Here is a 27,807-nt window from a genome sequence, read left to right on the forward strand (position 1 = left end):
TCTCAAAAATGAATAAACATGAAAAAATAATTAATTAAAAAATATATAAAATAAAAATAATAATCTAAGTAGTAAGATACTCCCTTGATGTCTTTAGTGATAAATACATGAAACCTCACTTAAAGATAACACATCACTGACACCACGCTATTTAACATTGTTCTTAAATTACATGCCACTGCTACATAAATGAGAAACAACACTAAAGATAAAAAATATGGCAATGATAGAGAAATTCTGACTGTATGTATATCTGTCTTCTAAGCAATCCCACAAATCAGTAGAAAATCTCTTAGAACCACTAACACATCTTAAGACTATAGATATACAAAATAACACTGTCTTTTACACTAACCACTTCCCTTTTTCACCAACAACCAAGTTGTCTTTTTTTTTTTAATCTCACTCAGTTCTAATTCTATACCAAGACAGTGAGACTCCCTCCAATCCCCCAAAACTCTCAGTCCCTCCATAGCTCTGACCCCTGGCTGCAGCAGGTTCACCACTGAGGAGGCCCGGAAGACACAGAATTGGGACTTACCCCAGGAGGCCCACGGATTGACAGCTGCCATCCCACAGGATCAATCCACCAGGTGCCTGGCCAAAAGCACTGGATTAAGGTGATTCACAGACAATTGCAATACCAACCTAATGACAAAAGTGGAAAAGACAAAACTGGTCCTTTGTCACAGAAGAGCCAGTGGGAACAAAGAACACAGCCCATCCAAGGAAGCAACAAAAGACTTGTAGGGAGCATTGTAAGAAAACAGAATTTACGTGTCAAAAACAACAGAATTCCAGGACATAAATGAAGAGTGACTTGAATAAGCTGAAAAAAAGACCACACTCCAGAATGAGAGGGTATAAATTTGTCAGTGGTTGTTAAGAGACAGTCAGTGACAACCTCGAGGTTACTTTTTGGTTGATTTGACAAAAACTACTGTAAAATCCACCTGCACCCCCCCCCCACCCCCCCCCCCCCCCTCAAGAAATCAATGGTTGCCAAGAGCTGGGCGGGGAGGGAGAAATGAGGAGTGACCACTTAATGGTTCGGGTGGTTTCTTATAGGAGGTGATGAAAATGTTCTGTTAGATAGTAGTTATTATTGCACAACTTTCTGAATATACAACAAAAACCACTGAACTGTACTCTAAAGTGATTTTCTGTTATGCAACCTTTATCTAAAAGGGAGGAAGGGAGGAGGGAAACAAGAACTCAACCGGCAAGACCTACCGGGCCCAAGTCTGTCCGTTTCCTGATGTGGAGCCCAGACCACAAAGTCCGTCGGTTCCAAGTCTTTGTGCAAGTCCCGAGACCTCTCGAGGGTACGAGGGCCAACTGTCAGAGCTCTGCGGATTCCTGGGAGTGAGTATAAAGCACCAGGACGCCTGCCGGCCCCAGGAACACCGGGATCTGCGCCAAAACTCAAAGTAGGCAAACGATTCCGCACCGCTGTTTGCAACCTAACCAAGTCCGCCGTCACTGCACGGTGAAGAGAATCGGGGATTGTCCCCCTCCCACGGTCGCAGTCGTCCCTCGGCGCCTTAGCTGAACCCGCGCGGACGAGAAACACCCGCTGGGGAAAGAAAGGTGTTTATTATTCCCTTTAACGGCCTCAGAGGCGCCGCATCACCTGCTGCCTGGCCTCCCGCCCGATCTCTTATGCACCACCGGAGGCGGAGGCGATGCTCGGGAGCCCGCACCCGCGAGCGGCCGGCCTTACCTGGTTCGCGGCCGGCCTTACCTGCTTCCCACCCCTGCGGGCCGGTCCCCGCCGCTCGAGGCAAGCGACTTAGCAAGCTTGGGGTCGCTTCGCCGCTTCGCTTCGGGCTTTTGTTCCGCTCCAAGGTTCGGCCTGGCGGTACGCTTGGGATCTTCACGCGCGGCGGGGCAGACAAAGGCGCGCTAAGCCGACGGCTGCTACCCAGCGCCAGGCCCGACGTGCAGGGCTCACCGGGGCCCGCCCAGCCGGCCCAGCACGGCCGCGAGCCCAGAGGCGGGAGGCGGGAGGGTCGCAGAACCAAGGGAAACGGGCGCTAAGCCGACGCGGAAGGGGCAGGCGCGGGATCCGCGCCGGCCCCGACTGCAGGCGCCGCGTCTTCGCGCTTGTTCTCCCAACCTCCTGGCTCCCACGGCAGCAACGGCGGCGACCCCACCGCCTGGGCGACCGCCTCACCTCGGCGGCGGACAATGGCGGCCGCTCCCCCGGCGTCGACCAGGACGCGTCGCGCGGACTGCCGGGAGTTGTAGTTCTGGGCAGTGGGCTTCCGGTTGGTCCGGAAGCGTCGCCATGGCACGTACTCCGAGCAACTCCGCCGCGAGTCCGGCCACTGCGGCGCCTGGGGCTTACCTCGGCGGCTAGTATCACAGCCGCCGGCGAGCCGACGGTACTGTCCGGGGCCTAGACGGCCCTCCCCGCCGCTGCTGCCCATCTTGGAAAGGCTTGGGTAGATCGCGGCCCCGCGAACCTCAGTTTGCCCGTCTGTGAAATGGCGGCTCACCAGTGCAAACTTGACGAAGTCTGATCGTTTAACGCGTCCCAGACGCAGGCCTGAACGCATTCAAGGGGTCCTTTCATTCAACATAGCTGTTCTGATACTCCTTTTCAAATGAAGAACCTGGTTTTGAGCTTCTCGCATAAAGCCCTTTAAAACATAAGGAATTGTTCCCAAATCTCTTCCTCGACGGCGAAGCTTTATGGCAGCCTGCGTTACCATCGACCTATGTTGGGATGTTTCCTGGAGTCAGCGTTTACTGACCCGCGCTGAAGAACAGCAGGGAACATGGCTAACAAAATCTCTGCCTCAGCGACTGTCACTCAAACCACTACTCAAGAGCACGGACGGGAACGACCAAAAGGCTCCTCATCCAGCACGGGGAGGATCCCTGGGCCACCACCCCCTCCAGCCCTAGCTGAGCCTGGACCCCCCCCCCCCCACATTGACAGCCCTTGGGGACCCGGTTGGAACCTCTTTCCCACCCGTGTTTGAGGTGACCCTCACCCCCAAGCTTCCCTGGCTCCCCCACCTTTTCCTCCTTGTTCCTGATTCATCTTGGCCTGTGCATTCGTCCACCCTAGTTTTTTTTTTTTTTTTTTTAATTTTTTTTTTAACGTTTATTTATTTTTGAGACAGAGAGAGACAGAGCACGAATGGGGGAGGGTCAGAGAGAGAGAGAGGGAGACACAGAATCCGAAACAGGCTCCAGGCTCTGAGCTGTCAGCACAGAGCCCAACGCGGGGCTCGAACTCATGGACCGCACGGACCGCGAGATCATGACCTGAGCCGAAGTCGGACGCTTAACCGACTGAGCCACCCAGGGGCCCCCGTCCACCCTAGTTTTGACTGCTCAGTTGGGGGAACAGCACAGTGGTCAGAGAGACCGTGAGGGGTCAGGCCCTTGAAACTAATGCAGTAATCAAAATGAAAAAAGGACAGCTTGGGTCAAAGTGGTGGTGATCCGCATCCAGTTGTGGACGTTAGTATTTTTTTTTTTTTAATGTTTATTTATTTTTGAGAGACAGAAAGAGAGCACAAGCAGGGGAGGGGCGGGCGGAGAGACTCAGAATCCAAAGCAGGCTCCAGGCTCTGAGCTGTCAGCACAGAGTCCCATGCGGGGCTCAAACTCATGAACCATGAGATCATGACCTAAGCCAAAGTTAGATGCTCAACCAACTAAGCAACCCAGGCGCCCCCCTTAGTATTTTTAAATTAAGTTTATTTATTTATTTTGAGAAAGAATGCGCAAGTTAGGAAAGGCAGAGGGAGAGAGAAAGAATCCCAAGCAGGCTCCATACTGCCAACACAGAGCCCAGTGCGGGGCTGGAACTCACGAACCTCAAAATCTTGACCTGAGCCCAAATGAACAAAAGTTGGACACTTAACTGACTGAGCCACCCAGGCGCCCCCGTGACAGATAGTATTTTAAAGGTAGAGGTGGGCGCCTGGGTGGCTCAGTTAGCGAGCGTCTGACTTCAGCTCAGGTCATGATCTCAGTTTGTGGGTTCGAGTCCCACGTCAGGCTGTGTGCTGACAGCTCGGAGCCTGGAGCCTACTTCAAACTCTGTCTCCCTCTCTCTCCACTCTTTGCCAACTCTCTCTCTTTCTCTCAAAAATAAATAAACATTAGGGGGCGCCTGGGTGGCTCAGTCGGTTAGGCGTCAGGCTTCAGCTGGGGTCATGGTCTCAAGTGTTTATCAGTTCGAGCCCCCAGGTTAGGCTCTGTGCTGACAGCTTGGAGCCTGGAGCCTGCTTCTGATTCTGTGTCTCCCTTTCTCTCTGCTCCTCCCATGTTCATGCTCTCTCTCAAAAATAAACATTAAAAGAAATGAATAAACATTAAAATAATAATAAAAAGAAAAACATGTGAAACATAATAAAATTGTATGGATTTCAGTGAAAGCACTCCTAACCTGGAAAAAAAAAAAATAGGACATTATCCATGCAGCTGAAACCTGTGTTCCCCTCTTTGACAGAAACCACCTTCTAGAAACAGCCATTATCCTGAATGAGATGTGGATTATTGTTTCTGAAACTTTACAACATATGTGTATCCCAGAGCAATACAAAACACTTACTGTGCATTTTTTGCATTCATATAAATATATCAAGATTTTATCTGCAACTTAAATTTTTTGCTCTGTGTTTACCATTGCAAGATTTTTCCTTTTTGATATGTGAGGCTCTATTTCATTTATTTTCACTGCTATCTAGTTTCCTTTTGAATGAGTGTACCACAACTTGTTTATCCCATCTTTTTTTTTTTTTAATATTTATTTTTGAGGAGAGACCAAGTGTGAGTGGGGGAGGGGCAGAGAGAGAGGGAGACGCAGACTCCCAAGCAGGCTCCATCCAGACTCTGAGTTGTCAGCACAGAGCCTGATGTGGGGCTCGAACTCATGAACCATGATATCATGACCTGAACTGAAGTTGGACACTTAACCAACTGAGCCACCCACGTACCCCTATCCCATCTACTTTTGATGGACACTTAGGTTCGTTCATTAAATATTCATTAAAGAACCTACTATGCAAGGAACTGGGAATAAAGCCGTGGATAAAAATCACAAAACCTCTGCCTTCATGGAGCTCACATTCTACAGGAGAATGTGCAACAGAAAAATAAGTAAAATATATAACACATCAGATGGGGATAACTGTTAAGGGCCAAGTAGGGAAGGGGGGCAAGGAATGCTGGAGAGAATGGTTGGGGTTTTAAGTTGAAGTCTTAGGGAAGGCCCCACTGAGAAGGTAATCTGCAAGTAAAGCCCTAAAGTCAGGGGGAAAACCAGCCATACAGATATGGGGGGTGGGGTGGGAGCAAGAGCACTGCAAGCAAAGGGCTTCCAGCTACTATAAATGATGTTGCTATGAACATTCATATACAGGTCTCCTTATGGACACATGCAGGGTTTCTCTGGGGTACCCCTCAGAGCGGTACTGAGGGCATGAATATTTATGTCCAACATTGATAGATAGGTCACCTTGTTTCCAAAATGATTTCACCTTGTCTTTTATTTTTTTTTTAATTTTTTTTTCAACGTTTATTTATTTTTGGGACAGAGAGAGACAGAGCATGAACGGGGGAGGGGCAGAGAGAGAGGGAGACACAGAATCGGAAACAGGATCCAGGCTCCGAGCCATCAGCCCAGAGCCCGACGCGGGGCTCGAACTCACGGACCGCGAGATCGTGACCTGGCTGAAGTCGGACGCTTAACCGACTGCGCCACTCAGGCGCCCCAACTTTTTTTTTTTTTTTTTAATGTTTATTTGTTTTTGAGAGAGACAGAGACAGGCCGTGAGTGGGGGAGGGGCAGAGAGAGAGGGAGACACAGAATCGGAAACAGGCTCCAGGCTCTGAGCCATCAGCCCAGAGCCCGACGCGGGGCTCGAACTCACGGACCGCGAGATCGTGACCTGGCTGAAGTCGGACGCTTAACCGACTGCGCCACCCAGGCGCCCCTCACCTTGTCTTTTAAAAAAAATTTTTAATGTTTATTTTTGAGAGAAAGAGAGGGTGCAAGCAGGGGATGGGCAGAGAGACACAGAATCCGGAGCAGGCTCCAGGCTCTGAGCTGTCAGCACAGTGCCTGACATGGGGCCTGAATCCATGAAACATTAGATCATGACCTGAGCTGAAGTCTGATGCTTAACTCACTGAGCCACCCAGGTGCCCCAGGATTTCACCTTTTCATATGCCCACTGGCAACGGTTAGAGTTCCACTTGTTCCACATACTCACCAATGCTTCGTAGTGTCACTTTTTAAAATTTTTGCCAGATTCATGGGTAGGAAATGGTATTTCATTGTGATGTTTGCTGTTCTCTTGTTGGTGAGGTTCAGCATCTTTTCATAGTTTCAAGCATTTGTGTTTTCTCTCCCTGAATTAAGTTCCCACTTCTTCCATGCATTGTTCTCTAGGGTTGTCTTTTTCTTACTGGTTTGTAGAAGTTCTTTACATAAATTTAACACTAATCTTTTATTAGGAATATATGCTTTCCAAGTTGTGACTTACCTTTTACTTTGTTTATGATGTCTTTTGACACAAAGAAGGATTTTTTTAAATGTATTTTCCAATCTAGATTCCTTTTATTCCTCTTTCTTGCCAATTACCTTGGCCAGAACCTCCATTATAATGTTGAATAGAACTGGTGAGAACAGACATCCTTGCCCTGTTCTAATCTTAGGGATAAAGCATTCAGTTTTTTACCAAGAGGTATGATATTACCTGTGGATGTAGATGTCCTTTGTCAGGTTGAGGATATTGCCTTCTATTCCAAGTTTGGTGAGAGTTGTGTTTTGTTTTAAAATTTTTTTAATTTTAGAGGTCCCTGGGTGGCTCAGTCGGTTGAGCGACCGACTTGGGCTCAGGTCATGATCTCACGGTTTGTGGGTTCGAGCCCGGCGTCGGACTGTGCTGACAGCTCAGAGCCTGGAGCCTGCTTCGGATTCTGTGTCTCCCTCTCTCTCTGCCCCTCCCCCACTCATGCTCTGTCTCTGTCTCAGAAATAAACATTAAAAAATTTTTTTAGTTTAATTTTTTTTAAGGTCTATTCATTTTTCAGAGACATAGAGAGATAGAGCATGAGTACAGGGGAAGGGGCAGAGAGAGAAGGAGACACAGAATCCAAAGCAGGCTCCAAGCTCTGAGCTGTCAGCACAAAGCCCGACACAGGGCTCGAACCCACAAACTGCGAGATCATGACCTGAGTTGAAGTCAGACACTTAACCGACTGAGCCACTCAGGCACCCCTGTTTTTTAAATCAGGAATGATTGTTGGATTTTGTCAGTTTTTCTACATGTATTGAGATAATCATACACTTTTCTTTTTAGCTTGTTAATATAGTGAAGTATATTTATTGATTTTGATTAAATCAACCCTGAATTCTTGAGATAACCCCACATGGTCATGACTTTTTAAATTTTTTTAATTTTACTTTTTTTAACATTTGTTCATTTTTGAGAGACAGAGACAGAACATGAGTGGGGGAGGGACAGAGAGAGAGGGAGACATAGAATCTGAAGCAGGCTCCAGGCTCTCAGCTGTCAGTACAGAGCCCAACGCAGAGCCCGAACTCACAAACCATGAGATCATTACCTGAAGTCGGACGCTTGACTGACTTAGACACGCAGACTCCCCTTTTTTTTTTTTCTTTAGTGTTCATTTACTTATCTTTGAGAGAGAGCATGTGTGCACGCAGGGGAGGGGCAGAGAGGGAGACAGAGAATCCGAAGCAGGACTTCTGCTAACTAAAGCCTGATGTGGGGCTCAAGCTGATGAAACATGAGATTATTACCTGAGCCGAAGTCAGACACTCAACTGACTGAGCCACCCAGGGGTCCCAAGACTTTTTTTTTAATGTTTATTTTTGAGAGAGAGAGAGTGCAGGGGAGGGGCAGAAAGAAAGGGAGACAGAGGATCCAAAGAGGGCTCTACACTGACAGCATAGAGCCCAATGCAGGGCTCAAACTCAGGAACCGTGAGATTATGACCTGACCAAAGTCAGATGCTTAACAGACTAAGCCACCCAGGTGCCCTGCCCCAAGACTTATTTCCATTATTTTATTATTATATTACTGGATTCAGTTTGCTAAAATTTTGGTTATATTCGTAACATACACATTTAACAAAGGACTTGTATCCAGAACATATACACAACTACTATAACTCAATAATAAAGACAAACAACCTAACAAAAAATAGGCAAGAGGCTTGAATAAACAATGCCAAGTAGTCAATAAGCACATGAAAAAGGGTTAGCTGCCATTGGTCCACAAACCAGAATGAGCTGTCACTACACACTCACCGGAGCAGCCAAAATGAAAACGACGGACAATGCCAGATTGTGGTGAGGACGTGGAGCAGCCGGAATGCTGATAACACAGGGCCGGGACTCGCATCACTTTGTGGAACTGACAGCCACTTTGTGGAACTGACCATTTCTTAAAAAGCTGAGCATACATCTACTCTGTAACCCAGCCATGTCACCTCTAGGAATTTATCCCAGAGAAACGAAAGCCTATGTCCTATGTGATAAATACATTCATAGCAGCTTCATTCAAAGTAACCCAAAATTGGAAACGTCTCCTATTTCCATCAATCTAAGGAGAGATAAATTGTGCTACGTTCATACAATGGAATAAATACTACCCAGCAACAAAAAAGAATTACTGATCCATGTAACAACATAGAGAAGTCTCGAAGATTTTTTGCCAAGGGAGAGCAGCAGACACAAAAATGCACAAAATATATGATTATAATCTCACCTTAGGAAATTCCGGAATTGACAAAAACAATCCATGCTGATAGAAATCACTGCTTGCTTTGGGTCTATATGGAAGAACTGTCTGGTAAGGGACAAGAAAGAACTTTCTGAGGTAATGGAAATGTTCTGTGTCTTGATCCGCGTTTGCCAAAAATGTGCCGATTTTGTACCTAAGAGCAGAGCATTCCACTGTTCTGAGGACTTAGCAAAATTCTAAGGGGATTCTCAAGAAAAGGAATTCTCAGAAAATCACTCTTACACTTGGGGTTTTTCCAAGCCACGTTTGGGGCTCTGTCCCCCCTGCTGTCAAAGGCTCTGCTGCTCTCCTCCTTTGTGCACTTGCTCCATCAATTGCCACCACTTTGATGCCACCTGCACCTGGACCAGGTATTCGTCCCCGGCACGGCTGTGCGCTCACCTGTAGAGAGTTCACCTCCCTTTGGAATTCTTCAAGTCTTCCTCGCTCCCACCTCTCTTCACTAGGGAACAATAGAAAAGTATCTTCTTTTTTTTTTTTTTCTGTTTCTTTGGGAGCTAAGGTTGTTCACATACTCCTAGTCTTAATTGGAAAAAGAAGTTTGGTATTGACTTTTTTTTTTTAAGCTACCTCTGTGGTTCTAAGATACAGAGTGAGAATCACAGGTGAGGGGTCCTGCAGGCTGTTCATGATCTGGATGAAATGCAAAATCACTGGAACATTCTCCACAGAGGCCTGGCATGATGGGAGTTAGGATTCAGTAGGTATTCTACTGTAGACAGAAAAACAGATAAACAAATCTTTGTAAACTCTGACATATGGTGTGAAGTTCCACAGTGGGATGAAGGACCAGCTGGGTCTGGTTGGTCACGAGTGGCCTTTCTGAAGTGATACTTAACCCAAGACTGGATGGATGGGTCCTCAGCCTCCCAAGGGTTATGGCAGGTTGACCGTGGTTCCAAATGGAATTCAAATGGACCGTGGTTCCAAATGGAATGTGAATCCAATGGGGTTCACGGAGTACATCAGCATGTGCAAGGAAACTGAGCAGGACCAGTGGAACCCAAGCAGTGTTGTGGCAGGGGAACAGGAAGGCAGGCAGACACGGACATATAGGTTGGGAAATGACTTGTTCTGGGAACTCTGCAGTCTTCAAATGGCCCTAAGTCTCAGGAGGAACACAGTGATCCTGTTTGTACTCTGAAAAGTTCACTGTGGCTGCTTGTGGGTACAAAGGACCACAGGAGTGAAGAGTGGACATGGGGAGACCAGTGAGAAGCCGCTGCACTGGTTCCAAAGAGAAGATGGCAGTGTGGCCTAGGCAGATGGCAGTGGAGGTAAGAACAATTGGGCTGTCAGATGTGTTTGCAGTTGGATATCCCAGGACGCGTGGATGGACTGAGTGGTGAGCCAGATTATCCAGGTAGATATTTATGAACATCATGTATAGGCATCAAGGGTCAATATCTTACTGGAATGGAAATTTTATTCAGAGACTTGGTTAAGTTAAGTTGTGGATTTGGGGGGCTTCTATAAAGGCTGTACTTTTTCCTTGATTGTTTGGTTGTTTTGAATTCATATTAGCTGCATCCTGGTTTTGTCAGTTATTTTTATGTCCTGAACATCCAATGATGGAGACGTTTTTACTTCTCACAAATGAAGGACACACCAACTCACCATGCTTACGTCTATGGTGTGGAGAGCCAACCTTGGTCCACCAGGGTCGCAAGATGGGCATTTGCATTCTGGCCAGGCTGCTGAGGCCCATACAGCTAGCTTTTAAGAAGCAGGTGTGTTACTTTGTGGATACATTAAAAAAATTTTTTTTACTGTTTATTTTTGAAAGAGAGAGACAGACAGAGGGTGAGCAGGGGAGGGGCATAGAGAAGGAGACACAGAATGTGAAGCAGGCTCCAGGCTCTGAGCTGTCAGCACAGAGCCTAACACAAGGCTCAAACTCACAAACCGCGAGATCATGACCTGAGCCAAAGTCACATGCTTAACCAACTGAGCTACCCAGGCGCCCCCATTTAAAAAAATGTTAATCTCTCTGTATCTCTCACATACACACATACTCATTCCTGTATATTATCAGGTCAATCTCCCACTCTAATAGCAATGACCGTATCTCTGGCTACACACACATGAATGATCTGTATTCTATTTCCCACCCAGTAACATGGAACAATGAAAATTTTGGATTTCATTATTTTAACACTATTCCTAGATGAAAATAACTTTCTTTTAAATTCCAATTATACACATTTATTGTAAACAAATTAAACTCCTTTAGGAAAAGACAAAGAGAAAATATTGCTTAAAATCCCACCACCCACAGATAACAAACTGTTAACATGTGGGTGACATTTTTCCACAGAGCTCCCATGGGAAAGGTTTACAATGTCATACAGTTGGGATCATCCGTGTTGTAATGAACCTAATTTTGTCACACAACAATATGCCGTTTAATTTTTGCACCATAATTAAACTTCCTCCTATTGGAGAACATTTGATATTTTGCTAGTACACACCATGCTGTAACAAAGAACCTACACCCACATTTTCATAGCTGGCCAGTTATTTCCATGGGTAAATTGCAAAGGGGAGATTGAGGAATCAACCCATGAACGTACTTTACTTTACATTTGGACATTTCCAACCTAACTACCCTACAAAGACAGTGCACCTATATAACCATCCATGAGTGCTGAATAGAATCCTTCCCTACTATTTTCTAAGTTTTCTTTTTTTAAATGTTTTAACACTTATTTATTTTGGGGAGAGACAGAGTGTGAGCAGGAGAGGGGCAGAGAGAGAGGAGACACTCTCAGAGGAGAATCTGAAGCAGACTCCACACTCCTGAACTGTCAGCACAGAGCCCCACACGGGGCTCCAACCCATGAACCATGAGGTCATTACCTGAACCAAAGTAAGCTGCTTAATTGACTGAGCCACCCAGGCGCCCCTCTTTTTTTTTTTTTTTAATGTTTACTTATTTTGAGACAGCAAGAGTGACTGAGAGAGTGGGGAGGGGTAGAGAGAGAGGGAGAGTGAGAATCTCAAACAGGCTCCACACTGTCAGCACTGAGCCTGATGTAGGGCTTGATCTCGAGACCATGAGATCGTGCCCTGAGCTGAAATCAAGAGCCGGACGCTCAACTGACTGAGCCATGCAGCCACCCCTTCTTTCTTTTTTTTTTTTCTTAAGTAAACTTTACCCACAACGTAGGGCTTCAACTCACAACCCCCAGGTCAAAAGTCCCATGCTCTACTGACTGAGCCAGGCAGGCAACACTGTTTGCTATTTTTGCCATTCCCAACATGGCCTTTTAAGATTGTTGCCAATCGTTACCTGCCAATTGGCTTCTCTGGACTGTGTTTTCTGCATCTATAAAATGGAAATAATAGAACTTGCCTCTCCAGGATCTTTGTATTAAATGAGGTAATGTAGACTGCATGCCTGGGATACTGCCTACCTCCTAACAGCTGCCCAAATATTGATTTCCATCATTTTTATTTGCATCTCTTTGATGAGTGATGAACTCATATACTTCTTCATGTATTTCTTGTCCATTTGTACTCCTTTTGTCAACTTCCTGTTCGTACATGAGGACTTGTGAGCAAACGTGCCTTGGTCCTCCCTGAATAGACTGGAGATGGCTCTAGATCTGGGATTGGCAAAGGCTTTTCTAGTAAATATTTTGCCTTTTCAGACTATGCAATCTCTTTCACAACTACTCAGTTCCACCTTAGTTGTTAAAGCAGCCGTAGACAATATGGACATTGGCAGGTGTGGCTATGTTCCAATAAAATGATTTACAAAAACACATGGGCGAGATTTGGCCTGTGGGCCATAGTTTGCCAACCTCCATGCTAGTGTCACTATTTAAAACTGGTATCATTTGGGGCGCCTGGGTGGCGCAGTCGGTTAAGCGTCCAACTTCAGCCAGGTCACGATCTCGCGGTCCGTGAGTTCGAGCCCCGCGTCGGGCTCTGGGCTGATGGCTCAGAGCCTGGAGCCTGTTTCCGATTCTGTGTCTCCCTCTCTCTCTGCCCCTCCCCTGTTCATGCTCTGTCTCTCTCTGTCCCAAAAATAAATAAACGTTGAAAAAAAAAATTATAAAACTGTTATCATTTGATAAAAATATTTTTTTCCTGTTACCAGGTTTTTTTTTCCTTAAATAATCTTTAAATATTAAATTTTATCAACTTCTCATTAATCATTGAGATGACTAGTTTTCTCCATTGCTTGACTACAATGGGGTATTCTAGTTATGTATTTCCTAATAGTCAACACCCTAATTCCTGGAGTGAATGTTTCTAAATTCACGTGTATTCGCTCTACTATCTTTACTGGCAGGATCTGATCTGGAACTGTTGCATTAATAGTCCTGAGAGATATTGGCCTTTCACGGTTCTTTCTTTGGGCTTTGACAACTGATGTCACAAGAAAGATAAATGTTCAGCTTTCTACATATTCTGGAACAGTTGTGTATCAAAGAGTTTTCTACCTCTTGAAGGGTAGAAATAATTCACTGATAAACAGTTTAGGCTTAGAATTTTATGTGTATGGGTAAATGAGAATTTTTTTGCAGTTTAATCTAAAATGTTTAGTCTATTTAGGTTTAGTGTGTTCTTCAGTCAATATTGTACTTGACAGGATTATATTTTCCTAGAAAACTGTCTTTTTCATCTAATCTTTTAAGTATATTAACAGAAAAATGTACAATTTTTTGATATTATTTTCTTTATGTATTTCTCTTTTCATTCCCAGTGTTGTAAATCTGTGTCATTTTTTTGTTTAAATTTTTTTTTAATGTTTGTTTATTTTTGAAAATCAGAGCTCAAGCGGGGGAGGGGCAGAGAGAGAGGGAGACACAGAATCCAAAGCAGACTCCAGGCTCCAAGCTGTCAGCACAGAGCCCGACACAGAACTAGAACCCACGAACCATGAGATCATGACCTGAGTCAAAGTCGGACGCTCAACCGACTGAGCCCCCAAGGCGTCCCTGTGTGTCATTTTTCTTGATCATATCAGTTTGGAATTTATCCAGTTTGTTTTTCTTAGAGTTGCCTTTTACCATGTATTTTCTGCTTTTATCTTTACTAGATTCTTCCTTCTACTTTGATTAGAGATAATTTCTTGGGGCACCTGGGTAGCTCAGTCAGTTAGGCATCCAACTCTTGGTATTGGCTCAGGTCATGATGTGGCTGTTATGGGATCAAGCCCCATGTTGGGCTCCATGCTGAGCGGACCCTGCTTTGGATGACTCTCTCTTCCTCTCTCTTCCTCTCTCTCTGCCCCTCCACTGCTCCTGTGCACTCTCTCTCTCAAGATAAATAAATAAACTTAAAAAAAAAAAAAAGAATTTCTTTTTCTAACGTCTTGTGTTGACTGCTAAATTTATTTACATTTCCTCTTGGTTTTGCTACCTTCGTACACCCATTTCTGTGTGATTCAGACTGACATTTGAGCTTCTTTCTCCTCTTTGTCCTTTTTTTTTAACGTTTATTTATTTTTGAGACAGAGAGAGAGCATGAACGGGGGAGGGCCAGAGAGAGAGGGAGACACAGAATCTGAAACAGGCTCCAGGCTCTGAGCTGTCAGCACAGAGCCCAACGTGGGGCTCGAACTCACGGACCGCGAGATCATGACCTGAGCCGAAGTCGGACGCTTAACCGACTGAGCCACCCAGGCGCCCCTCCTCTTTGTCTTTTTACTTATTGTAAAATTGTGGCAGTTTTGAACATAAAAGGAAGCCACACAATATCCCAAGACGCATTAATCAGCTATGTTCATTTCTGTTTCCTTCTAAGCCCTTATCCAAATGCACATATAGGGCAACACAGTCACAAGAATTCAGCACATTTCACTGCAGCTGACCCTTGAACAATGTGGGAGATTGTCATGCTAACTCCCTGCACAGCTGAAATTCCACATATAACTTTGACTCCCAAAACTATACTAATAGCCTACTATTGACTGGAAACCCTATCAATAATATAAACGGTCTGTCAGTTAGCACTTATTTTATGTGTCATATGTATTATATATTGTATTCTTACAATAAAGTAAGCTAGAGAAAAAAATCATAAGGAAGAAATACATTTACAATACTGTACTGTATTTGTTGAAAAAAACCCATCTATAAGTGGACCTGCACAGTTCACAACTGTGTCATTCAAGGGTGAACTGTATTATAGGAATTTTCTATGTTTCTACACACTGTCCATAATTAGTTTATAATGACTTCCTGAAACACATTAGAGGCAGCCCAATCTTGTAGCTCTGGGGGAGCAAGGAAGCAAATAATAGCATTCTGACTCTTTGGAACAGTCTATTCAGTCATTCAGTCAAATATCATCAACCTATTTTGACTTCTGAGCTACAGTCCTTCCCACACTGGGTGATCATATTAATTAGTATTATTGAAGAGAGCTTTGATCTCACTAATGAAAAATTTTCCAAGGTATCAAATGCCACCCAGGTTCAGCCCTTCTCTGGGAATGACACAAAATTTAAACGTATGTGTACAATTTTGGGGGGGCACCTGGGTGGCTCAGTTGGTTAAGCATCCAACTTCAGCTCAGGTAATGATCTCATGGTCTGTGAGTCCAAGCCCCATGTCAGGCTCTGTGCTGACAGCTCAGAGCCTAGAGCCTGGTCGGATTCTGTGTCTCCCTCTCTCTCTGCCCATCCCCCTCTCATGCTCTGTCTCTCTCTCAAAAATAAACATTAAAAAATTTTTTTTTAAATAATAAATGTATGTGTACAATTTTTATATATTAAAATGAAATATGTAGTGTTTTTCCTCTGGCATGAGTTCTTTAGTGCCCAATAAAGTTAGAACCTTGACTGAAAGCTCTCACACACTGATGACATTTATATGGTTTCTTTCCAGTGTGTGTTCTCTTACACTGAGTGAAGGATAAATGAAAACTGAAAGTTTTTCCCACATTCATTACATTTATATGGTTTCTCACCAGTATAGATTCTCTTGTGAACTTTAAGGTGAGAGCTGTGACTGAAGGCTTTTCCACATTCATCACATTTATAGGGTTTTTCTCCAGTATGTGTTCTCTTATGCACATTAAGATTAGACCTTCCACTGAAGGATATTCCACATTCATCACATTTATAGGGTTTCTCTCCAGTACAAATTCTCTGGTGTACATTATGGTAAGAATTATGGCTAAAAGACTTTTCACATTTATTACATTCATGAGGTTTCTCACCAGTGTGAGTTCTCTGGTGCAAAATGAGGTGAAGGCTCTTCCAGAAAGACTTCCCACATTCATTACATTCATAGGCTTCCTCTCTATTGTGATTTCTCAGATGGTAAGAAAGAGATGAAATTTTCTTAAAGGCTTTCCCACATGCATTATATTCATAGGGTTTCTCCTTAGTATGAGTTCTCATGAAGTGAGAGAAGCATGAGCTATGGGTAAAAAAATCTCCACTTTCTTTAAAGCCATAGGGTTTATTTCCTACATTAATAATCTCATGTGTAGAAAGGTATATGCTCTGGTTGGTATATTTACCATGCTCAATTTATACAGATTTCCTAAGGCTTTTCCACGTGGATTGCCTTTATAAGCTTTCTTCACTACCAAGATTTTCCTGACAATTTTTTAAAACAAAATCATGCTGGAAGCTTTGAACTGAGTCAATTTGACGGAAATATTCTTTGACAAGAAATTTCTGTGCAGAAATAAAGTCTGAATTGAAGCTGCATTTTTCCACAACTTCAGCATTTCCCCAGTCCCCATCCTGGGTCACTACTTGCCCTTGTTCACGTTCCATTGACCCCAAGCTGCCGTCATGCATCTTCTGCTTCTCTGGCTCATCCCTAGACTCCCGACTGTCTGCTCGGGTAGAAGGCCAGCAATCACCCACTGTGGATCTTGTCAGGTTCACTCTGCTGCTTGGTAACTCTTTACCAGAAAAGGCCTCTGTTGGTGGTGACTCTTGGCTTTTAGGTCTCTTTTTCTACTCTGGAAGAAAATTAAAAACAATTTGAGTGCTTGGAAGAAAACTGCTAGAGTGAGAATGTCAAGATAAAAGCAACAGGATGTGCACAGCAAGGGTAGATGCTTTAAAATACCAACTATGGGGCACCTGGGTGGCTCAGTCAGTTAAGCATATGACTTCGGCTCAGGTAATGATCTCGCAGTTTGTGGGTTCAAGCCCCAAATCGGGCTTTGTGCTGACAGCTCAGAGCCTGGAGCCTGATACAGATTCTGTGTCTCCTCTCTCTGCCTCTCCCTCACTCTCATTCTGTCTCTCTCCCTCTCTCTCTCTCTCTCTCTCTCTCTCAAAAATAAACATTAAAAAAAACTTTTGTAAATAAAAATAAAACACGAACTAAACTTTGAGAAGAGAAACCATAAAAGGTATAAACAGAACAAAAAGAACCCCCAGGAAGACTGACCAATGAAAAGAGTGAGTAGCACAACAGGCAGAGGGGATGCCATTAGGGGACAGGCCATGGAACAGGCAGCCATTCATAAAGACAAGATGTTTGGGACAGCCACCCTCCGTTAATGCTTGGACCTCTTGGAATTCTGATCCATCTCCCCACTTAACATCCCTTCTGCTTGTAATTGATACCAAATGAATCTTCCAAACAAAGCAGTTTCACGACACCAAGAGAATACCTCTTTTGCACAAGCTGTCCAACGCACCCAGAAGTGGGTCAGACTGCCTCAGTTATCCTCGTTCCTACTCATTCTGGGTTCCTTTCATTCTCCCTGGGCATGACCATGTCCATCATTAACACGCAGTTCCTCTCTCCTTGAAGGCCTTCCTTTGGTCTCCAAAGTCTTAGGTGTCAGCAACCCTTCCCTCCTCATCATTCGGCTCTCAACTCCCAGGTCACTTCCTCTGAGAGACCCTTCCCAACCTCCCAGCCCACATGGGCTCCTCACCTTCCAGCTCACTGTCCTGTTTTATTTGCCTCGCACCACTGCTTCACACTAGTCAACATCACCTTGTTCTTTTTGTTCTTTCTTGTCTGTCCCTCCCCAGACACCATACGCTAGAGGCTTTGGTCTCCACAGTGATGGGGACCTTGTCTGTCCTGTTCACACTGTGACTAGTGCCCAAAATGTACACAGAGGACAAGAGGACTCCACAGGCAGGCAGATAAACAAAAAGAGTGGTCAGCACACCAGGCAGAGGGGACACACCTGGAGCACTGGGGATGCCTGTGACATGTCTGTGAGGTGGTCAGACAGGGTACTCAATCATGCTCCCCAGCAGCCTGACTCCCATCAGGTGGGTGGGCCTTATGTTTCTGACGATGGGGAAAAGGCTATAGAATTGAATGTGAGGAGGGTTTTGCTACGTCACACAGACCAAAGAGGGGTCCAGAAATGTGCAAAGGGTTTCTCCTGGAGCCCTTGACTGGACTTCAACTGCAAATGCACAGAAGGCTAACGCCTGCCACAGAACAGCTGCTGGGGGCTGAGCAGAGGCTCCAGAAGTTACCCGGTGTTGGTGGGCATTGCAGCCGTGACCCAGTAAGCACCCTAGGCGTTCAGGGGAGACCTGAGAAAGCTACATCTTAGAAGGGAACACCAGGCCCTAAGGATAAGGACTACATCCAAGTACTAAAGCAAAGCCAAAGTTACACTCCGTCGATAAATCCTTAAACCAAACCTCATCAGGATTAGCATGATTTGAAGTAATTTAACTGCCCACCAGAACAAAACCGATACTCTTGCTAGAAGGCAACAATCCATAGTCTCTCCAATGCACTGTCTGCAGCACCTAGGACACAAAAATTGACTATACATGTAAAGAATCAGGAAAATGTGACTCATAATCAAGAAAAAAGTCAATAGAGGGGCACCTGGGTGGCTCAGTTGGTTAAGCATTCCACTTCAGCTCAGGTCATGATCTCCTGGTTTGTGAGTTCAAGCCCTGCGTTGACAGCTCAGAGCCTGGAACCTGCTTTGGATTCTGTGTCTCCCTCTCTCTCTCTGCCCGTCCCCTACTCATGCTCTGTCTCTGTCTCAAAAATAAATAAACATTAAAAAAAGTTTTAAAAGAAAAGAAAAAAGTCCATAGAAAAGTCAATAGAAGCAGACATACCAAACATTAGAAGTAGTAGGAAAAGATTTAAAAATAATGGTTTTAGTTCTTTCTCTTCAACTCGGTGGCTGAGCAGCAGATGCACAGATGCAAATCTCTGTGGAGACCCTGAAAATCAAGACCATCACCCTTGAGGTCAAGCCCAGTGACACCGTTGAGAATGTTGAAGCCAAGACAATGAAGGCATCCCACCCGAGCAGCAGCGTCTGTACTCAGAGGCAAACAGCTGAAGGATGGCTGCACTCTCTCAGATACAATATCCAGTAAGAGTCCTGCACTTGGCGCTTGGCCTGGAGATGGCATTACCCAGCCCTCCCTCTACCAGCTCTCCCGGAAATACAAGCACAGCGAGCGTTGTGCTCCCGCCAGACGTGCAACCACAACCACCACCCGCACCCCCAGAAGGTCAATAAAGCCCCTCCACCTGCTCTTCCTTTGCCTGCAATGTGGCTTCCTGCCTGAGCCCCATGGCCCTGAGGCCTCAATAAAGTTTCCCTCACACTGACTGGGGAAAACAACAACAACAATCTATTATAAACATAACACAGAATTTCATGGAAAACCTGAAAAAAGAACCAAATGAAAATTCTATTCTGGAACTAAATAAAAATATAGCATCTGAAATAAACCATTAATGGACTTAACAAACTGGACACAGCAAAAGAAAGAATCTGTGAATTGAAAGGCAGGTTATTGGAAATTTTATGATGATACAAAGGGAGAAAAAAGAATTTAAAAATAGAACACCTGGGGCACCTGGGTGGCTCAGCTGGATGAGCATCTGACTCTTGATTTCGACTCAGGTCAGGCCACCAGGGCCACGGGATCAAGCCCTACCTTGGGCTCCACACTGACCACGGAGCCTACCTAAGACTGACTGACTCTCTCTCTCTCTTAGCATGTGGGTGGCTCAGTCAGTTAAGTGTCTGACTTTGGCCCAGGTAATGATCTCATGGTTCGTGAGTTTGAGCCCCATGTTGGGCTCTGTGCTGACTGCTCAGAGCCTGGAGCCTGCTTCAGATTTCTGTGTCTTCTCTCTCTCTACCCCTCCTCCACTTGGGTGCTCTCTCAAAAATAAACATTTTAAAAAAAGATTCTCTCTCCTTCTGCCCATCTCCCCTGCTCTCTCTCACTTGCTCTCAAACTTAATAAATAAAATAAAATAAAATAAAATAAAATAAAATAAAATAAAATAAAATAGGGGTGCCTGGGTGGCGGAGTTGGTTAAGCATCCGACTTCAGCCAGGTCACGATCTCACGGTCCGTGAGTTCGAGCCCCGCGTCGGGCTCTGGGCTGATGGCTCAGAGCCTGGAGCCTGTTTCCGATTCTGTGTCTCCCTCTCTCTCTGCCCCTCCCCCATTCATGCTCTGTCTCTCTCTGTCCCAAAAATAAATAAACGTTGAAAAAAAAATAAAAAAAAAATAATAAAATAAAATAAAATAAAATAAAATAAAATAAAATAAAATAAAATAAAAACAGAACACGCCTGACAGACTAATGTGTAGCCGGAGTTGCAGGAGAGATCACAGCAGAGGAAATATTTGAAGAGGTAACAGCAGAGAGTTTATCTAGACTGATCAAAGGTACCATCCTGGATGTTCACTGTTCAAGAGCAACAATCTGTAGAGAACATCTTGAGTTTAACATCTGACATCAAACTTCCCGGCACGTCATTACATACTTCAATGTTAAAAATATAGCTAGTAAAACCATGCTAAATGGCAGTCCCTGGGGGAAAGATATACATGAAAATTAAATTCCCACTTATAAAATCTAACTTTTTATTGTACACGTATTAGTGGCTTACCAAAAAGAGTGAAAGGCAGAGACAGTCTGGTTTTAAGTGCCATACCTGGAGATGTAAGAACCAAACCATCAATGCTCTCCGATGTCATTCATTTTTCCCTGTAAAGAGGTCTGCTCTCCAAAGACCAGCTGGTGAAATGCACCTGCCTTTCAGAGAGAACTGAAACACAAGTGGGAGGCTCATCCAGGCCAGAGTGGCAGAAGAGGACAGTCCAGGAGGAGCCAAGACTTTAACGTGATGACAGACTTTATGTGAAAGCTCCCTCCGGGTACAGCGTGTTCTTTAAACTGAACAGAAATAATCAGAGGTAGAAGCCTGAATCTGTAGAAAGGAATTAAAAGCAACCCAAAAACGAATTAATTGGGAAAAAATATTGCACAAAATTACTTTAAATTCCTTTAAAAGGCTGTTGACTGTATAAAACAAGAATAACAACGATGCTCAGTGGGGTTTATATAATATGTGGAAGCAAAATATACGACAACAGAGAAAATTGTGATTATATTAATGTGAGTTGTTACACTGTACACTGAGTGGCATAATATTAATTCCAGATAGTATATGATACATTAAAGATGTGTATTTTAACCATAAGGCAAATAAGACTTAAGATTAAGATTAAAAAGACATAATGCTAAAAAGGAAAAAACAAGGAGACAAAATGGAATAGCAAATAATACCAAATTAAGGCAAAAGAAGCCTGAATGGGAAAACAAAGGAACAAAGACCAGATGAAGCGGAATATAAAACCCAAGCATATCAGTAATTATACACTAAATACAAATTTACTGAACAGTCTTAAAGAATAAGCTTGCTGGGGGCGCCTGGGTGGCTCAGTCGGTTGAGCGTCCAACTTCAGCTCAGGTCATGATCTCACAGTTTGTGAGTTCGAGCCCCGCGTCGGGCTCTGTGCTGACAGAGCCTGGAGCCTGTTTCAGATTCTGTGTCTCCCTCTCCCTCTGCCCCTCCCCTGCTCACGCTCTGACTCTGTCTTTCAATAATAAATAAACGTTAAAAAAAAATTAAAAAAAAAAAGAATAAGCTTGCTGAAGTGGGTTACAAACAAGACCAAATTAAATGCTGTTTCCAAGAAACCCACTTTAACATTTCAACAGATAACCTGAAAGTAAAGGTACAGAAAAAGCCATATAAAGCTGTATATTGACTGCAGTATAAGAAAGCTATTTGGCTACATTAAAATCAACTAGTGGATTTCAAAACAAGAAGTATTACCAGAGGAAAAGAAGGGCATTTCACAGTGATGAGACGGTATGTAGAATAGGAACCAGGAACACACAATAATCTAACATGTCATTAAACTCAGTAACACAGCATTAAAACACATGAAAAAAAATTGATTAAGAAACATTAACATATATATTAACAAATACAGTCACAGTTGGAGATTTAACACTCTTCTCTGAGCAGTTGAAAGAACAAGGGGCGCCTGGGTGGCGCAGTCGGTTAAGCGTCGGACTTCAGCCAGGTCACGATCTCGCGGTCCGTGAGTTCGAGCCCCGCGTCGGGCTCTGGGCTGATGGCTCAGAGCCTGGAGCCTGTTTCCGATTCTGTGTCTCCCTCTCTCTCTGCCCCTCCCCTGTTCATGCTCTGTCTCTCTCTGTCCCAAAAATAAATAAAAAAACGTTGAAAAAAAAAATTTAAGAAAAAAAAAAGAACAAGCAGACACGACAGTCCATAGGAACAAAGTGTGTGCAACTTTATCAGACACCACGCCCAACAGTAGCAGAATATGCATTCACCAAAACAGACTACACGTTGTATCATAAAAACATTCTCAATAAATTTAAAAGGACTGAACTCATGCAGAATATGTTCTTGAACCACAATGGAAATAATCTAGACATCAATAACAGAAATCCCCTCATACTTGGAAATTAAACAATGTACTTCACAAATCAAAGAAGAAATCAGTTTCATATGTTGTATTTTCATTACCATTCAGATCAAAACATTTGGAAAACAAAAATAACAATGAACTGAACAATAATGGAAATGAAACATGTGAAAATGTGCAGAATGCAGTTAAGATAAGGCTTAAAGGGAAATGTGTAACTATAAATGCAAACATTGGAAAGGAAGAAAGCATTGGGGTGCCAGGGTGGCTCAGCTGGTTAGGCATCCACCTCTTGATTTTGGCTCAGGTCATGATCTCACGGTTCGTGAGTTTGAGTCTCACATCAGGCTCTGCACTGACAACACAGAGCCTGCTTGGCATTCTCTCTCTCCCTCTCAGTCCCTCCCCCACTTGTGTTCTCCCTCTCTCTCTCAAAATAAATAAATAATTTTTTTTAAAAAAAAAAGAAGAAAGCATTAAAATTAACAACCTAAGCTTCTGACCCAAAAAGTCAGAAAAAGGGAATGCAAATTAAACCAAGACAAAGGAAGGCAATAACAGAAACCAGAAATCAATGGATGAGAGAAAAAATTCAATCATGTCAACAGATGTACATGGAGCATTTGATTACACCCATTCATGATAAAAACTCAGTAAACCAGGAATAGAACTTTCTCAATTTGATAAAGGGCATCAGATCATAATTAATGGTGAAATACTGAATGCTATCCCCTAATATCAGGAGCAAGGCAGGATGGCCATTCTCATTACTTTTATTTAATATTGTACCGGATAATCTACCAGATTATCTGGTGACAGGTACCAGAAGAATGGTTGCCACACTGGGGGAGTCCTAAGTGATAAAAGACATAAGGAAATGTATGGGGAGATGGAAATATTCTATGTGTGGACTGGAATACGGGTCACACAAATATACATTTGCAAAACTTTATTGAACTGTACTCTTAGGAACAGCACTTCTCACTGTATGTTAATTACACTGGGCTCTGCACTGACAGCACGGAGCCTGCTTGGGATTCTCTCTCCCCCCCCCCCCATCACTCTCTCTCAAAATAAATAAACTTAATAGAAAAGAAAAAGCATAAAGTCTGAAAAGGAAGAAATAAATCTTTACTTGAAGATGACATGATTATGTAAGACATCCAAGGAAACTGACAGATAAATTAACTTAGTGATTTTAGCAATTTCACACAGGATAGAATGTCAATTAAAGAATAAATTACACTAGGGCACCTGGGTAGCTCAGTTGGTTAGGCGTCTGACTCTTAATATCGCTCAGGTCATGATCTCACCGTGAGATCACGCCCTGCATCTGTGCTGTTAGCACAGAGCCTGCCTGAGATTTTCTCTCTCCCTGTCTGCCCCTCCCCCGTTCTCTCTCAAAATAAATAAATAAACATTAAAAAAGTATAAATTATACTTGTATATACTAGCAACATTTAGAAAATAAAATTAGATATATTTACAACAGCATGAAAAATATTAAGTTTCTAGGAATAAATTTAATAAAAGATGTGCATGACCCATATACTTAACAAGTGCAAAATATTACTGAGAGAAGTACCCAAATAAATACACCATGATCACAGAATTAGAAGGCTCAACATGTTAGACATAAATTCTTCCAAAATGATCTATGGATGTAAGGCAAGTAGAAATGTTGTGAAATGAAAAAGCTTGACAATTTCCAACTGACAAACTGATTCTAAAATTTATATGAAAAAAGAAAAAATAATAATTAAAATAAAATTTATATGAAAGTGCCAAAGACCTGAATAGCCAAGACAATTACAAACAATAAAGTTAGAGGATGGTGGTCACCACCTCATTTCAAGATTCACTGTGAAGTACGATAATTAAGATGTACGATGCTGGCACAGAGCAGGAACAATGGATCAATGGAAGAGAAGAGAGCAGAGAAAGAGACCCATACATACACATTCAGTTGATTTTCAACAAAGGCTACAGTACAATAACATGAAGGAAATTTTTTTCTTTAAATGGTGCTGGAACTACATAACCATAATGAGTGCCTTGTCTACTACCTCACACTTACATAAAAATTAACTCAAGATGGATCATAGGTCTTCTATGTATATATTTTTTTACATTTATTTATTTTTGATAGAGAGAAACAGAGCACAAGTGGGGGAGGGGCAGAGAGAAAAGGAGACACAGAATTGGAAGCAGACTCCAGGCTCCGAGCTGTCAGCACAGAGCCCGATGCGGGGCTGGAACCCATAAACCGTGAGATCATGACCTGAGCCGAAGTCAGACACTTAACCGACTGAGCCACCCAGGCATCCCAAGATGGATCATAGGTCTTAATGTAAAAGCAAAAAGTATAAAAGTACCAGAAGAAAACAGGAAAGTATCTTTGTAATCTTGGCATAAAGCTTTCTTAGGATGTTAACAAATACAAACCTAACAATAAGAGAAAAAAATAATAAAATCAAACCTTGCTAATCTATCACCCAACAATTCCACTCCTAGATTAACCCAAGAGAAATGAAAACATAGGTCTGCTATAAGCACTACACAAGAATGTTCACAGCAGCATTATTCATAATAGCCCTAGAGACAATCCAAATGTTCATTATCAAGAGAATCGATATCAATGGATATCAAGAGAATTACAATTCGTTCAAAAAGCAAAATACCTGTGGGGCGCCTGAGTGGCTTAGTCAGTTAAATGTCCAACTCTTGATTTTGGCTCAGGCCATGATCTCACAGTTTGTGGGTCCGAGCCCCACATCAGGCTCCATACTCAGAGCACACAGCCTGCTTGGGATTCTCTCTCTCTCTCTGCCCCTCCCCTGCTTGCTTACTTTCCTCTCTCTCAAAATAAATAAATAAACTTAAAAAATAAAATATCCTAAATAGTAAAAAAGGAATGAAATAATAATGCATATATCATGTATGAATCTCAAAAATCTGAGGATAAGCCTTACACAAAAGTAATAACGTATGATTCTCTTTATATGAAGTTCTAGAAAAGGCAAAAAGAACCTATGTTAGAAAAAAAATCTCAACAGCGTTTGCCTTTCTTAAGTGGAAAGAGGTAACAAAGGAACTCTGTGAGGTAATGAAAATGTCCTCAAGCTCCATTTGGGTGAGAATTACATATAAGCATACATTTATCAAAATTCTCCAATTGTATATTTAAGATTTGTGCATTCTAAAGGTATCATTAGCAAAAAAATAAAAATAAAAAATACCCATTGTCATCAAAGTAACAATAAAATGGAGGTTGACTTCTCAACAGAAATCATGGGGTCCGGAAGACAATCAGACAACCGCATGGTGTCTTTAAAGTTCTGAGGGGGAAAAAAAATCCTGACAAGCTAAAAATTCTCTGCCTAAAGTATCTTTCCAAAATGAAATAAATGAAACAAAGGCATTTTCAAGCAAACACAAAGTGAGAGAATTTTGTCACTCTGAAGGAAATGATGAAGGGGGCTCTTCAAACAACAGGAAAATAATCCAGATGGAGTTATGGAAATACCACAGGTAATGAAAACCACTAGAAAAGGAAGATATGAAGAAACGTATAAATAAAAACTGACTGCAAAGATCCTTTCACCATCTTACCTAGGCAGGAATCTTGGGAGAGCCCTCTGTCCATCATCCGTGGCTCTATTCTGAATTCTAGGTGGGCAACGGTATCTGGCTTTGGGGTCCAAGGTCCTGTCCAAATGAGTGATCAAGCTGTGAGGTTTTGTTTGTTTTTTTTTTTTAATATAAATTTTACTTGTAAGAACATTTTATTTTATTATTTTAAGCAAGTTCTATGCCTAAGGTGAGGCTTGCACTCACGACCCAGAGATCAGGAGCCCCGAAGCGGACGAGCCGGCACCGCCCCCCTGTGGCGGGAAGGAGTCCAGGCGGACACGCCGAGACGGCCCGTCCGTAGACCTGGAGCCAGACCGGGACTGGGGCTCTGACCAGACCGCCCGGGACGGCCACACACAGCGGAGCACACCGGGTACCAGCGCCCACCGCAGCCTCACCGCCCGACGGCGGCGTAGGGCGCAAAGTGGAACTAGCAGGACAAGAAAGCCCCGCGCTGAGGCCGAGGACTCCGGAGCGTCGGAACGCCGCCGCATGTGCATTCTGGGAGTTGTAGTCTTACGGCCGGAGCCCAGCTCTGTCCAGCAGTCAGTACAACCGAGAGCCCAGAGAGTCAGACTACGTTTCCCAGAAGGCGCGGCGGTGCAGTATCCACCCAATGGACGTGCACGACCGGGCCTGGGCTGCGGATCGGGCCCTCCCTGGACTTGTGGTCCAGGCTCACGGGCCAGGCCTCGGCTGCAGTGAAACGGGTTTCTCTCACTATAATTTCCAGAAGCTACCGTTGTCCAGGCTCCTGATCTCCAGAAGCGCGCAGTCGGCGGCTCCTGAGAGTCTGGGAAGCCTCGGGAAGAGTTCTAAGTTATAGGGAATTGTAGGTACTCCAGCTTCGCCCACCAGGTGGCAGTGGTGGACACCCAGGGTCTCGTACTACACCTCCCAGAAGGCCCTGCGGCGGCGCGAGTTCGGGAGGCACCGCAGCAGCTCGATCTCAGCACCAGCTGTCGAGGGTGCAGGCTTCACGAACACACCTACGTAGGCACGAAGTCAAAATCAGTGTTTCGATGTGCTTTTTGTGTGAGACAGAGACACGCATTCCAATGTTATGTCCATGTCTCGATGTTTCTGTTCATCGGGTGAAGGCAGGCATCTCTCATTCCTCCATCCAATGTGATGTGTGGTCTCCGCTAAATCCCTCTGGTGTCATAATCGAGATTTTCACAACGTTTATATTTTCTTGACAGTAGCGCAACATTAGAAAACTTTGAGTGGGTCGTTTTGTTCTCCGTTTGGAGAACTAAGATGTGGAGAAACTCTCCTATACCGACAACCGGAATTGTCAAAATTCTGAGAGCGAAACCTGGGTTTAGGAAGGCAGGTGCAGACATAGCCCTGAGTCACCTTCCTTTGTACAGCTGCCCTCACCTCCCTCGGGTGCGTGTGAGGTTGAGGTGAGCATTTCTTGCACTCCAAATGTGGGCATCTCGAGGAGCTCTGAGTCCCGGCCTAGTGCTTGGTGGAAGATGTTTTCCACATACTTTTCACATAGCAGCCAATTTTCCGCACAGGACCGATTCACAAACCCACGTTCTCTATTCAATTCTTGCTGGTTCTTTAAGGAATTTTCAAAACCTCTACTTTATGGAGAATTTTGGACATACAGAAAAGCAGACAACCATTATGTGGCCTCAGTGACCATCAACCCAGGGGTAGTCC

At 43.9% G+C, this 27,807-nt stretch overlaps 1 protein-coding gene and 1 pseudogene across 8 annotated transcripts in view; both read right to left on the reverse strand.

The window, feature by feature from the left end:
- The window catches only part of ZNF606 (zinc finger protein 606), a 28,679-nt gene extending 26,442 nt beyond the window's left edge, over positions 1-2,237 (reverse strand). For 3 of the 7 annotated variants that reach the window (XM_086688459.1, XM_086688453.1, XM_086688460.1), the window contains exons 1-3: positions 1,745-2,236; positions 1,234-1,576; positions 542-648 (exon numbers count right to left, since the gene is read on the reverse strand). In XM_086688459.1, the coding sequence (XP_086544585.1) occupies positions 542-572 (31 nt within the window). In that variant the 5' untranslated portion in view covers positions 573-648; positions 1,234-1,576; positions 1,745-2,236. Of the gene's footprint in view, positions 1-541; positions 649-1,233; positions 1,721-1,744 lie in introns of those variants that run through there. The other 4 variants (XM_086688457.1, XM_086688458.1, XM_086688455.1 and 1 more) reach the window with 3 other exon arrangements.
- A 10,630-nt stretch (positions 2,238-12,867) lies between these two features.
- On the reverse strand, positions 12,868-27,574 carry LOC147573913 (uncharacterized; annotated as a pseudogene). Its single transcript, XR_015244576.1, has 5 exons — positions 27,517-27,574; positions 27,023-27,122; positions 26,511-26,563; positions 26,113-26,208; positions 12,868-16,736 (listed from the first exon to the last, which is right to left on the reverse strand). The product of XR_015244576.1 is annotated as an uncharacterized LOC147573913 (transcript).
- Between the last annotated feature and the right edge of the window lie 233 nt (positions 27,575-27,807).

The sequence above is a fragment of the Puma concolor genome, chromosome E2, assembly GCF_028749965.1.
Source record: "Puma concolor isolate L17-30 chromosome E2, mPumCon1.1.hap2, whole genome shotgun sequence".
Taxonomy (NCBI): Eukaryota; Metazoa; Chordata; class Mammalia; order Carnivora; family Felidae; genus Puma; species Puma concolor.